Source organism: Lathyrus oleraceus, chromosome 6 (genome assembly GCF_024323335.1).
Source record: "Lathyrus oleraceus cultivar Zhongwan6 chromosome 6, CAAS_Psat_ZW6_1.0, whole genome shotgun sequence".
In the NCBI taxonomy this organism is placed as follows: Eukaryota; Viridiplantae; Streptophyta; class Magnoliopsida; order Fabales; family Fabaceae; genus Lathyrus; species Lathyrus oleraceus.
This window is the reverse complement of record NC_066584.1, coordinates 264222795-264237610: the sequence shown is the minus strand read 5'-3', so window position 1 is coordinate 264237610 and position 14816 is coordinate 264222795. Positions and strand designations below refer to the sequence as shown.

The following is a 14816-nucleotide window of genomic DNA, read 5'->3' as shown; positions in this document are numbered from 1 at the left end:
TAACATACCTATTAAAGAGATTTGCAACTTCTTCAAATTCTTCTGCATTATAAAACCATATACCATTAACTTCTTACGACGCATTCCGATATAACAAGTATGGACTTTTAAGTTCATACTCAAAATCCAATAGATTCTCCACTAGATTTTCTGCCATAACAAACATCACAGAAAGTGGTCAAATCAAATAGGGAATAGATGACACAGATTCAGACATACACACAACCGACGCAGAGAGTAGGGACAATAAAAATGTTTGATGCAGAAAGTAGTAAATATATTTCATAGTGACGATAATTAATTTAGAAGAAATCAGCAGACAATAACATCAAAGATAAACTGTTTGATTGATTACCTATCATGGAATTAATATTAAGCAGTAACTACATTTGGATATTATTAGTTCAGGAATTAAGATTTGCGCAGCAATGGCAACAATAACAAGTTCATTAGGTTTCAATTTAACGTAATCAACAAAACAGTAAAACATGATCTTATACAAATATAAAGGATCTTTATACCAAATCTGAAGAACAGTAAAATTTCAACAAATCTGAACCTGTATTTCTGCGATTCATAACGATAAACTGAAACTACGGTTGAGCATTCCTGAACAAAAATCAGAATAACCGATTCAAGATCCAAGTGAATAACAATGCAAGAGAAAGAAAGCATAGAAATATATTATACCTCTTGACGACAAACAGAGATCCTTCAACATCTTTTCAAGCACGTATACTAATCAGATTCAATATCAGAAAATCCTTCATTTAGTTGCGGGATCGGAGCCATTTCTAAAAATATATCAAATATATTAACAAATGTTAGACAAAACAAACAATTGAATAAAATAGAATCATGAACAAATAAAGTTTACAAATTTATATATACCTTGTTCGAGCTTCTCCAAGTCTTCCAAGTGCTCTTCAATATCCACTTTCAAAGGGGAAGATCTTAACCAATTTTGTGCACATATCAAAGCTTCAACAGTGTTTGGTGTAAGAGAGCTCCTATAACAACTAAGAACTCTACCCCCGGTGCTAAAAGCAGACTCCGAAGCAACAGTAGATATTGGCATAGCCAAGATATCTCTAGCCATTATACCAAGAGTAGGGTATTTGGTGGAATTTACCTTCCACCAATTCAAGATGTCAAAATCTTGACTTTTCTTCTCCCTCGTCTCCATGAGATACAAATCCACTTCATTTTTATTTAAATTTGAATCTTGGTCCATGTCCTTCTCAAATTGATCATCCATATGATCAGAAGATGTAACAAATTCTGATAGCTCTATTTCTTGTGCATCACTTTCGACTTGGCCTTTACTTAAGAAAAGACTATAGCTTTCAAACATTTTGTTTAATGTTTGCCTCACCTTATCACACAGAGAATCAGCAACTTCCTTATCATAAAACTTATCCAATCCCCACCGAATAAACTGGAACTTACGCCGAGGATCAAAAATGACAGCAATAAAGACTAGCTTATTCATCTTTATGACATCCCCCCAATACTTATTATATTTTTCGTTCATAGCATTATCCATATTTGTAAGTAATGGGTCATCTTTATGATATTCCGTCCAAGTCTTCAATGCCCCCAATATCTTACAATGTTCCATGAAATATGTAGAAGATGTTACATAAGTTGAACCTGACACCTTTGTAGTGATTTCAAAAAACAACTTCAAAAATTTCACAAAACACTTGGCATTATCCCAATCCTCATTATTTGGGATACCACCTTCCAACATCGCATACTCAACACACTTCTCACCTAATCTTTTAAAGGCCTTTTGAAACTTCAATGCGCTTTCAAGCATAAGGTATGTGGAGTTCCACCTAGTGGGACAATCATATTACACTGTAGACTTGTCTTGTATCCTAACTTCTTTAATACATGTCCTAAACCTATCTAAACGGCCAGGTGACTGACGAACATATCGAACCGCACTCCTAATTTTGGAAATTGAAGAATGCATTTTCTTCAACTTTAACCCATCATTGACAACAAGGTTAAGAATGTGGGCACAACATTTGACGTGTAAATGCTCTCCTTTTAATGGATGTGAATTCCAATCCTCCATTCTATTTTTTAGGTAAGAGATAGCAACATCATTTGAAGCAGCATTATCAATTGTGATGGTGAAAACCTTATCTATCATCCAACCCTCCAAACACTTTTCAATCTTTTTCCCAATTATCTCTCCCTTATGAGATGTTATTGGACAAAAATTGAGAATTCTTTTACGCAACTTCCAGTCTTGATCAATGAAATGCGCAGTAAGAACCATATAATTAATATTTTGCACGGAAGTCCAAGTATCAGTTGTTAGACAGACACTTTGATTTGTTTTAGTAAACAAGTCTCTAAACTTATGTTTTTCACTCATGTAAAGACTCAAACAATCCCTAGCAATTGAAATCCTTCCCGGAAGTGGGAGCCTAGGTTGTGTAACACTCATAAAATAACGAAATCCTTCATTTTCAACAAACGAAAAAGACAACTCATCCACAATTATCATTCTAGCTAAAGCTTGTCTACATAATTCAACATCAAAATGGATACCAACAAGTGTATTATTACTAGTTGCTTTACCGCCTTCTTGAAGGCTAAGAGTGGTTTGAGTAGGATCAAGAACACTCTTGGGAATATTTTTACATTGATGCAACAAATGGTTATTTAAATTGGTGGTTCCATTTTTGTGTGAATCAGCAGCATACGACTTCGTACACCAATTACACTTAGCACGAGTACCCAAAGTGTCTCTTGTAAAATGATCCCAAACCCAAGATTTAGGCCTACAAGGTTTTTGTTTACCTGAATCTCCATCATTAGAATCATTAGCATTAGAATCACAACCTTCTCCAACTTTCCTTTTCTTTTTCTTTTGAACATTACCATCTTCATGTTTGTCCAAATCAATAGTTTGAGATGGATTTGCTATAGGCATCGCCATCAATGGATTATTTTCAGACTGCAAATATATATACATATACTGTTTGTTAATTTACTGCATAATATTTAAACTGCACTTAATTGAGTATGCATATAGTTCACTTAATATCTTATCACAAGTGACATAACAATGCACCAAACAAGTGACATAACAATGCACCATACATGACCAAACCAAACCAAGGCAATAAAAGGAAATCATGAACAAAAAACCTAACACAAAACCTGCAAAACCATGCATCATAGCAGACCACACAAAACCTGCAGAAACAAGCCATGGCTATCCTACTGCAGCACCACACAAAACCTGCAGAAACAAGCATCATAGAAGACCTAACACATCATCATAACATGTAACAGATCAAGCTGCACATTTCCAATCATCATGCTAAGCATAAAAATTTCACAACAGGCTGTAGCAACCAACAATTATGCGCCATACATTGTAGCCAGCCAGTCCACGCATATGCACATCAATAATGTTGCAACCCTGTCATCAAGCATTTCACCCCGCATATGCACATAGCAGACCTAACATCATATTAATGATGCAAACATTTACAAGAAATGCAACCATTCACATGCACCCAATTGCAATGATCATACAAACAAACTTGTCATTCATAAGCCCTCAGTAAAACATCAGTTGTCGCCAACATATCCAAACCTAACATTCTACATCAAGCATAATAGATCAAAGCATCATTCATCAAGGCTGCAACAGTAAATACAATCAAGAGCAATACAACAGGGCAAGCAGTTCAATCATCACAAAGCATCATGACAGCAAATTTTTTATCATACAAGGTATCATAATAACTTCACAAAAGTCCATTAACATAACATATCAATAACAACCAATGCAAGAAATTCAACAATGGTCACATATTCAACAACAAATAAATGAGCAGCAACAAGTCATGAGATCACAATCCATTGATTCAAACCAGATATGCATTTTAACCATAACTGAACAAACTAATTGAACCCAAACTAACATTGTCACATCATCATAAAACTGAACCAATCAATCATTGACAACTAACCACAAATTATGAACTCACCCATCTCCCTAAAAACTCACAAATTACAGAGAATAATTTCTATATTTTACCTGATTTTCGGCAACAGAACTGACTTCCTTCTCAATAGTCATATCTAAGAAAGAGAGAAGAAGGGATATTAGAGAAGAGGAGATGAAAAACGAAATTGAAACATGAGGAAGCGAGAGATTTACCTTTCGATTGTGAAGAGGATGAAGATGAGAAACTAATTTGTCTTTGCCTTCTTCCTTCTTCTGTGTACGATACGATTTTGTCTTTGCCTTTGCATGTGCACGATTTTGTCTTTCTTTGCCTTCTTCTGTTGCTAACTTGCTAACCCTAGGTTTTCAGAATTTCAGGTTTCTTTCTTTAGAAATGGGCTTGGGTTTGGTGTAAAATAAATGGGTTGTAAATAACGCGGTTTGGTTTGGTTTGGTTTGGTTTGGTTTCAAAATATAAACCGTAAACCGAACCAAACCACGCGGTTCTGTCATAAAGTGGCCCAAACAAATCCGAACCAAATGCGGTTTTTGCGGTTTTCGGTTTGGTTAGGTTCGGTTTGCGGTTTTTTATTGGGCCGGTTTGGTTTTGAACACCCCTATGTGAACCCACCCAAACCCAACAACCAACCACACAACATCAACCAACCACATACACACAACAACCAAACACCCAACATCGCAACCCGTTCATGCCAACCACCCAACAACCAACCATCCAACATCGCAATCCATTCATACCACCCACCAAAACACAAAACCAAGAATCAAACCCCGCAACCACAACTGTCTATAGCCCAGATGATTCATATGGGCCACTTCATCATATCCGCCCACCAATGACCACCCAAACATCCCATCAACATAACACCCAACCATTGTTTAACTATAGTACGCCCCAGGAACCATTGCTTCGTTTCCAAAACGACTTAATAGTCCAATTTGGGCAACTATACCGTCCCCAATTCACCCAACCCCAACGCCCTAACTACGATGACATGGGCACCGAACTCCATTACAGAAGTGTCGTTGGCCAGGGCCCCTCCGGATATTGGGAGCAAATGATGAGATATCTGTCAAATACCACTGAAACTTTCGCCGGATCTTCCAACCAGCCATCGCACGATCAGGTCAGCACGCAAAGACCCCAAACACCTCAAGAAAATCGTGGGAGACCTCGGAGACAAACTAACGCACCGGGATGTGGAACATGGGGACGTTATAATCGGGCCGATCATTAGTTTATTTCAGTCCAATGTAACCAATTATTACATCATCAATGAATTTATTTTTTTTCATTACTATTTCTTATTTATTAAATAATAAAAATTAAATATTAACAATTAAAAAAATTAAAAAAACTATTTTTAAAAAAAAAAAAACAGCAGGGAGTGTATGCGCCAGATGAATTGGCGCATATACCAACCAAATGCACATAGGAGCCACTAGCATTGGCGCCTCCTCATGAGGTCCAATGTAGGCGCCACTAGCATTGACGCCTCCTCATGAGGAGTCCAATGCATGCACCAATGCTATTGGCGCCTCCTCTTCATACATTGATTGACGCATCCTCTGTAAAACCCGATTATTTTGATAATTTTTTTTTGAATAATTGATTATTTTAAAAAAAAAATTTTAAAAATGGATATTTTAAAAAAAAAATCTCAAACTTATATATTATTAAAAAAAAATTATATTTACTTCCTTCTTCTCCATTAAATACTCTTCCCTCTACTCTCTTCTATCAAGCCAAGCAAATCCTAAATGTCAATGGACATGATGTATTGGTCAAATGATTCTTGTGTTAATGATTTAAATTTACATGATTCTTGTGTTAATGATTTGAATTTAATATCGATATTTACTGTTGATTGATTTAACAGCTCAAACATCATGGTGAGTTTTCCATAATTTGATTTCATAAATTGCATTAATGTCATTAAATCTGCTTTTGTTCCACACTCGTGAAACAACTTTCCAATAACAAAATATGACTTCCTCACAATGTTAAATATCCATGTCCATTCAACACTTTTTTTTTTCTTTTTCAAAGTTCATTCCACAATCGTGAATCAACTTTATGATGACCATACTTGAATTGAATGCATCATAATAACTCTCTAATTCCATTATATACTTTCACTAAAAATTACTGTAACAATACGTTCATTGTGTTCAAAATTTCACAATTTCACAACTCTTGGGAAGATGAAGCTTTTTCCAATGTCATGTCTTCTTTTGTGCCTTTGGGTGTTTGTAGTAATGGCCACATCAACTGTTGCACCCCATATTCAAGGCAGCGAGGCAGATGCTCTATTGAAGTGGAAATTACAAGCCTTGATAACAATAGCCAGCCTTTGCTTTCATCATGGATTGGTGATAATCCTTGTGATTGGAAGAGAATTGAATGTGACTATGAGTCTAAATCCATCAACAAGGTAAACCTCACCGATATTGGACTTAAAGGTACGTTTCAGAGTCTCAATTTCTCGTCACTTCCAAAACTCCATACTTTAGTTTTAAGAAACAACTTATTCTATGGTGTTGTTCCACATCATATTGAAGCACTGTCCAATCTAAACACTCTTGATTTTTCACAGAACAACTTCTATGGTACTATTCCCGTAAGCATTGGGAATTTGTCCCAACTCTCCTATCTTGATCTTAGTGAGAATTATCTCACGGGGATTATTCCATCTGAGATAGGTAGACTGATAAATCTAAAAATACTTGATTTTCATAGCTGCAATCTCACCGGGTCTATACCAATATCAATAGGAATGTTGACCAATTTATCAACTCTCGTGTTAGATAACAACACACTTTTAGGCCACATTCCTAGTGAAATTGGAAAGTTGATCAATGTCAAGGAGCTATATTTGGGAATGAATAGTCTTTATGGCTTCATTCCTCAAGAAATTGGATTTCTAAAACAAATCAGTGAACTAAGTTTGTCTGTGAACCATCTCTTTGGTACAATCCCTTCTACTATTGGAAACTTGAGCAATTTACAGCATCTTTATCTTTATAACAACCATCTCACCGGTAGGATTCCCACTGAAATCGGAAATCTATACTCCCTTTCCTATTTTCGGTTGTTAGATAACAACCTCTCCGGATCAATCCCTTCATCCATTGGTAACTTGGTCAATTTGGACAATATTCTCCTTCAATCCAATAACCTTTTTTGACAAAACTCAGTGGCTTATCACTTTTCTCAAATGCACTAGGTGGCAATATTCCAATAGAAATGAATAGGCTTACCAATTTTGAACTTTTAAGTCTAGATTATAATAACTTCATAGGTCAACTACCTCACAACATTTGTGTTGGAGGCAAGTTGAAAAGGGTCACAGCTGCCGAAAATCATTTTACAGGATTAGTTCCAACAAGTTTGAAGAACTGTTCCAACCTTTTTAGAGTTAGGCTCCAAAAAAATCAACTAACTGGTAATATAACAGATAGTTTTGGTGTGTATCCAAATTTAGACTACATAGAATTAAGTGATAATCATTTTTATGGCCATCTATCACCAAATTGGGGAAAGTGTCAGAATCTCACAAGCCTAAAAATATCCAATAATAAGTTAACAGGAAGCATTCCACCAGAATTGGGTAGAGCAACAAAATTACATTATCTTAACCTCTCTTCAAACCATCTTACAGGAAGAATTCCAAAGGAGCTAGGCAACTTAATTTCATTGATGCAACTCTCAATAAGTAGAAATCATCTTTTAGGAAAAATTCCGGTACAAATTGCATCATTGAAGAAGCTGAATAACTTGGAGCTTTCATCAAATAATTTAAGTGGCTCCATTCCAAAACAACTTGGAAGGTTGTCAATGTTATTGCACTTGAAATTGAGCAAAAATAAGTTTGAAGGAAACATTCCTAGTGAGATTGGAGAACTAAAATATATTGAAGATCTTGATCTTAGTGGAAATGTTTTGAATGGAACCATACCAGCAATGCTTGGACAGTTAAATTGTTTAGAAACATTGAATCTGTCACATAATAACCTTTCTGGTGTCATTCCCTTTAGTTATGGTGATATGTTAGCCTTGACAAATGTTGATATATCTTACAATCAATTGGAGGGTCCGATTCCAAGCATTCTAGCCTTCCAAAATGCTTCAATTGGAAATAACAAAGGCTTGTTTGGTAATGTTTCTGGCCTAATGTCTTGCTCACCATCAACTGGAAAGTTTCATAGTTATAAGACCACAAAATTTTTGGTGTTAGTTTTATCCATCACTCTAGGCACTCTATTGTCAGCATTATTTGTTTATGGCATGAAAATATACTATTGTTGGCTTACTTCAGTCACAATAGAATGCAAACCGACAGAAGAGTCACATGATCGAAACATATTTGCAATATGGAGTTTCGATGGAAAAATGGTGTATGAGAATATTATCGAAGCCACAGAAGAGTTTGACAACAAGCATCTCATTGGAGTTGGAGGACATGGAAGTGTTTACAGAGCAGAGTTGCCTACCGGACAAGTTGTAGCTGTGAAGAAACTTCATTCATTACAAAATGGAGATATGTCAAATCTAAAAGCTTTTGAAAGTGAGATCAAAGCTTTAACAGAAATCCGACATCGAAACATTGTGAAGTTATATGGGTATTGTTCACATCCATTGCATTCGTTTTTGGTTTATGAGCTCTTGGAGAATGGCAGTATGGACAAGATCTTGAAAGACGATGAGCAAGCAACTAGATTTGATTGGAATAGAAGGGTGAATGTCATTAAGGATGTTGCAAATGCTTTATGCTATATGCATCATGATTGTTCACCTCCTATTGTTCATCGCGATATCTCGAGCAAGAATGTCATTTTGGATTTGGAATATCTAGCTCATGTATCAGACTTCGGAACAGCTAAGTTTCTAAGTCCGGATTCATCAAACTGGACCTCTTTTGTTGGAACATTTGGATACGCTGCTCCAGGTTAAATTATTTTGTAGTTTATTTTTGCAATTACATACATAACAACGTTATAATTGTCTACATCTCATTGTTTGTTACAGAACTTGCATACACAATGGAAGTAAATGAAAAATGTGATGTGTACGGTTTTGGAGTATTAATTTTGGAAATAGTTTTCGGAAAGCACCCTGGAGATTTTGTATCAACAATGGTGCAATCAAGTGATTTAAGTGTTGAAATTGATGATTTGTCGTTGATTGATAAGTTGGATAAACGTCTCCCTCATCCTAGGAATGATATTGGGAAAGATTTGGTATCAATTATAAGGATTGCATGTCATTGCTTGACTGAGAGTCCGCGTTATCGCCCTACAATGGAACATGTTTGCAAGGAGATTGTAATGTCAAAGTAATATTCAAGGGGTTAATTTTGCTCATAACATCACTCATAAATCAAATGGGTGATTTTTACTATAGGATACAAGTTTTATATTAAGAATAAAGTAAAGCGGAAAGTCAATGTTGGTGTAACTTTGTTGTATTAAAAAGTAATACTCTGTAGTTTGTATTGATAATTGTCTCTTGAACTTATATTGGAAATGTTGTTTTCAGTTTAGAAAATTTTACCACAAAAGAAATTCTTAGGATGAGTATCGTATTAAGTCATTTTCTTTAAGACGTTTTGCCGTATTGTCAATAATTATATAATGCAGTCGAGTTTCGACAAAGTCTCCATTTAATTTAACGATTATCACTTGCATTGTAACGAATCATTCGAAAAAATACACCTTCAGATGGTGTTGAAACCATTCGCAGTATCTGAATATAATCCAGTCGTAGATGGCGCGAAAAACCACTCGAAAAAAAATAGAAAAGAAAAAATATACGAGATGAAGAGAATGAGAGGGAGAAGAGAGATTCCGAAATGTTTAGGAATCTGGAGTGAGTTGCAAATGAATTGATGAACTCTATTTATAGACAAAAGACTCAACTGAGCGGAGCAAAAAACATGGGAAGGAGTTGAAAATGTCAGACCCATTATTGACCGTTTTAGCTTGGTCAGCAAGTCAGACTTTGACACGATCTTGGAGGGCAAACCAAACTCAGTCCAAAGTAGGTTTTGATGAGTGACACATCATAATTAATTAATTGATTAATACTAATTAATTTTCGGGCAGGACCGAGCCAGACAGATAGCAACAGCGGCGCGCGCGTGTGTCTAGATGGTTTGATGGCTTGATGGTGTGTCCTTACTCCTTTATAAAATTGGATACCCCTTGGGGCCCAACCCATTTGGCCAAGTTGGAATATATATACACTACTAATTTTTGTGTTCCCTCCTATGTGAGACTAAAATGAATCCTTTCAAATTCACTTTCATATTAGTTTTTACTTGTGCTCGTTTATTGTCCATTTAATGTCAATAAATCATTCAAATTCCCACTCCAAGTTGTCATCATTCTAAGATTTCTAACAATCCCCCACTTGAATTTAAAAGGTGATTTTAGAAGTAACGTCAAACGTTTCTAAGATTGTGCATAAACAAAGGTGTATATGAACTGAAGCTTTGCGTAGCAAGTAGGATTCTGATTTAACAAGAGTGACAATATTGTCTTGAAATCTATCTCAGATATCATACCCCACAAACTTTTCTCAAGGTGTATTCTAATAGCCCGTGCTTTAATGACCCTGCACGTGTATCCCGGTTTAGTGAAGGCTCATGGAATTCTGCCTCGCAATTTCATATGAACTGGCCCAAGTTCCCCAATTACATAGGTGAGTCTATCAAGAGTACTCTTGTAGCCCAGGTACTCCCTCATACAAAGTATAGATCTCATTAAGAGTTTATATCATCTCATCCTCTTATTACTTCAGGATTCATGTTTCACTTGCATGATCATCTCATATTACTCATAACTTATTATTACCCATTGATCCTATTTCTTGGGATCTCCAGTCATCTAGGTCAGGTTACCATCATGAGCAACTAATTTATTTATAGGCATTAGTCTCATCTTCTTATATGTATTGTGGACTTTCTTTCTAGATAATCCTTTCGTCAAGATCTGCTAAGTTTTCATCAGTGCGTACATGATCCACTATTATAACTCCTTTAGAGATACAATCTCTGATGGTGATGTGCTTTCTTCTTATTTGACGTCTTTTAACATTATAATAATGGTTCTCAATTTTTGCAATAGTCGTGGTACTATCACAGTGGGTCAACACATCTGGCATAGGTTTTTCCCATAAAGGGATCTCAGCTAGCAAGCATCTTAACCAACTTGTTTCTTCATTAGCTGTGGCTAGTGCTATCATCTCATACACCATTGTGGATTGAGCCAAGATTGCCTGTTTCTTTGATTTCCAAGATACAACTCCTCCAACTATACTAAATATATAACCATTAGTAGCTTTGGAATCACCCGGTAATGTGTTCCAATTTGCATCAATGTACCCTTCTAGTACATCTGGAAATTTCTGATAATGTAAGCTGAGATCCATGGTCCTTTTAAGGTACCTCATGACTCGCTAAATAACTTTCCAGTACTCGTTACTCGGTCTACTCATAAACCTGCACAACAATCCTACGACATATGAAATGTCGAGTCTAGTATAATCAGTGGCATACCTAAGACTGCCAATGATGCTCGCATATTCCGTTTGTCTGACACTTTCACCAGTGTTCTTAAACAATTTCCCACTTGGAACATATGGTGTACACGCGGGTTTATAGTCAACGTATTTATATTTCTTTAAGATCTTCTCCACATAATGTGATTGATCCAAATAAATTCCTTGTTCGGATCTCGAGATCTTGATACCAAGGATCACACTTGCTTCTCCAAGATCTTTCATGTCAAAGTTGTTGCACAACAATGATTTCACATCATTAATGGTATGAATGTTTGATCCAAATAGGAGTAAATCGTCAACATAAAGACATATGCGATTCTCAGATTTGTAATAAACGCATGTCACTTTCATTCACTTTGTATTCCTTCGATATCATTAAGTTATATAACTTTTCATGCCATTGCTTGGGAGATTGTTTTAGTCCATACAGATACTTGTCTAACTTACATGCATTGTTTTCTTGTCCATTGATCACAAACCCTTCTGGTTGTTCTATATAGATTTCTTCTTTTAAGTCACCATTTTAAAAAGTTGTTTTAACATCCATTTGTTGTACTATTAAGTTATAAATAACAACTATTGAAATAAGTATTCTAATTGATGTAATTCTAGTGACTGGAGAAAAGGTGTTGAAGAAATCTATATTTTCTTTTTGTCTAAAACCCTTGGCTACAAGGCGAGCCTTGTATTTATCAATAGTTCCATTAGGTTTTAGTTTCTTTTTCCATTTACAACCAATTGGTTTGCAACCAGGGGGAAAGTCTACTAAGTGCCAGGTCTTGTTAGTTTCTAGAGATTATATCTCTATCATTAATATCCTCTTGCCATAAATATGCATCCAGAGATGACAAGACTTCTTGAAGATTTATTGGATCTTCTTCTACATTATAAGCTGCATAATCGGATCCATATTATTTAGCAATTCTTACTCTTTTACTTCGTCGAAGTTCTGTTTCTACATTATCGTTGCTTTTTGTGCTTCTAATCATGGGAATGTGACTCGATTGAATCCCCCCACTATTTCTCTATTTGAAAGGAAATTTGCCTTCATGGAATTCAACATCATTTGATTCTATGACCACTTTTGAATTTAGGTCATAAGACTTATATGCCTTACTTTTTATTGCATACCCAATGAATACACATTCATAGGCTCTACTAGTGAGTTTAACTCGTTTTAGATCCGGAATTCTGACATAAGCCAGACATCCCCAAGTTCTCAAATAAGACAAGTTTGGTTATCTTTTCTTTAATATCTCATAAGGAGAGATCTTACTATTTGACTTGGGAACTCTATTCAGGAAATACCAATGAGGTGCAACACCAAAATTCATCATAATTGCAACAACAAGTTCAGTAAGAGTTCTATTCTTTCTTTCTGCTTTACCATTCATTTCAGGAGATTGTGCAATAGTCGTTTCATGTACAATTCCATGTTTACTATAAAAATCATTAAATAACTCATAATCATATTCAGTTCCCCTATCATTACGAAGTCTCTTAATCTTCTTACTGAGTTGATTCTCAATTTCAGTTACATACATATTAAACATGTCAAGTGCTTCACTTTTATTCTTCATTAAGTACACATAAGTATAATCAGAGCAATCGTCAATAAAGGTGATAGAATAATGTTTACTATTTCTAGTTAAAGTTCCATCTAATTCGCATATATCAGAGTGTTTACGATCTAGGGGATCAGATTCTTTAATAATTGTATTATGTGAAGTCTTAGTTATTTTAGCTTGACTACAATATTCATATTTATTTGAATCATTGACATTTAATTTAGGGGTTAGGCCTAAGTTGGTGGCATTAGAAATAATTTAATTATTAACATGACAAAGTCTAGAATGTCAAATATTAAAATCACACAAAGAGTAAATAGAAGGAGAAAATTTATTCAATTCAACATTTAACTTAAACATGCCATCAATGGCGTACCATTTCCCAACAAAAATACCATTCTTAGTGATGGTGTACAAATCTGCCCTAGTAGACTGACTAAACCCTGCCTTATTTAAAAGAAAACCAGAAACAAGATTCTTCCTAATTTCAGGAACATGCATGACGTCCTTCAAGATAAAAAGTATTTCCTGAGGTGAAGACCGGAGCGTCATTTCTCTGAGGTGGTGGTTGTTGTCTAGCAATCAGAGCATATGTGGCCCTTGAGGGATTCCCATTATTAATTTGGTTTACGACATTGCGGTTCAGATTCTTTAATGGTTTAGCCGTAGGCTTTAGAAATGCACTAAATCTCTTTTTGTTGTTAGAAACAACTAAGACTTCATATTTATGATCTTGTCTCCTAGCTTCCTCTTCAATTCAGAGGCATGTGATCAAACTCTCGATTGAAAACTCTTTTGTTTTGTGCCGAAGCAAATTTTTGAAATCTTTCCAACCAGGGGCAGTTTGTCAATTATAACAACAATTTGAAATTGTTCATAGAAGGGAATACCTTCAGTTATGATTTCATGAGCAATTTTTTGAATTTCGTGGCTTTGAGAATCCACAGACCTTTCATCCACCATCTTATAGTTCAAGTAGCGGTTGACAACATATTTCTTTGCACCTACTTCTTCAGTATCATATTTCTTCTGCAGAGCTTCCCATACATGTTTAGCAGTCTTACATTTATTGTAGAAATCGTACAAATCATCAGCAAGGCTGTTCAAAATTCGATTTTTGCATAGATAGTCACTCTCATGCCATAAGGCGATTTCTTTCTTGAGCTGTAAATTACTCGCAGATTCATCAGTTTTAGCAATTTCATATGAATCTGCAAAGTTCTTATCATTAGTTTGTTCGAGTGATCCAAAAGAAGCAACATGGATATCCTTAGTCAGAACGTGGGCAACCTTGTTTAAAGTTAAGAAATATTTCATCCGAGCTTGCCAACGTTTGAGGTGAGAACCCTCAAACTTGAATGGTTTGTCAAAGACAGTAGTGGCCGCGATAATACCGATAATTTCCTCAGTAGCCATGGCAGTTAAAGCAACATCTTAAAATTGTTGTTTTCTGTTTCGAAAAATTTACCACAAAGGAAATTATCGGGATGAGTCGCGTACTAGGTCGCTTTCTTTAAGACGTTTCTCCGTATTGCCAATAATTATGGAATGCAATCGAGTTTCGGTGATGTCTTCATTCAATTTAACGATTATCAGTTGCACTGTAATGAATCATTCGAAGAAATACACCTTTAGATGGTGTTGAAACCACGCGTAGTATCTGGAAATAATCCAATCGTAG

General features: G+C 35.5%; 1 protein-coding gene and 1 pseudogene across 1 annotated transcript; one reads left to right on the top strand and one right to left on the bottom strand.

Moving 5' to 3' along the window:
* Window positions 1-738: 738 nt before the first annotated feature.
* LOC127095080 (uncharacterized) lies at window positions 739-4114 on the bottom strand. Its single transcript, XM_051033822.1, has 9 exons — window positions 4073-4114; window positions 3923-3976; window positions 3401-3489; window positions 3210-3291; window positions 2417-2977; window positions 2111-2188; window positions 1327-1375; window positions 892-1158; window positions 739-794 (listed from the first exon to the last, which is right to left on the bottom strand). The coding sequence occupies exons 1-9, from the start codon at window positions 4112-4114 to the stop codon at window positions 739-741; spliced, it is 1278 nt and encodes a 425-aa protein (XP_050889779.1).
* Window positions 4115-6183: 2069 nt separating this feature from the next.
* LOC127091539 (MDIS1-interacting receptor like kinase 2-like) lies at window positions 6184-9452 on the top strand (annotated as a pseudogene).
* The last annotated feature ends 5364 nt before the right edge of the window (window positions 9453-14816 follow it).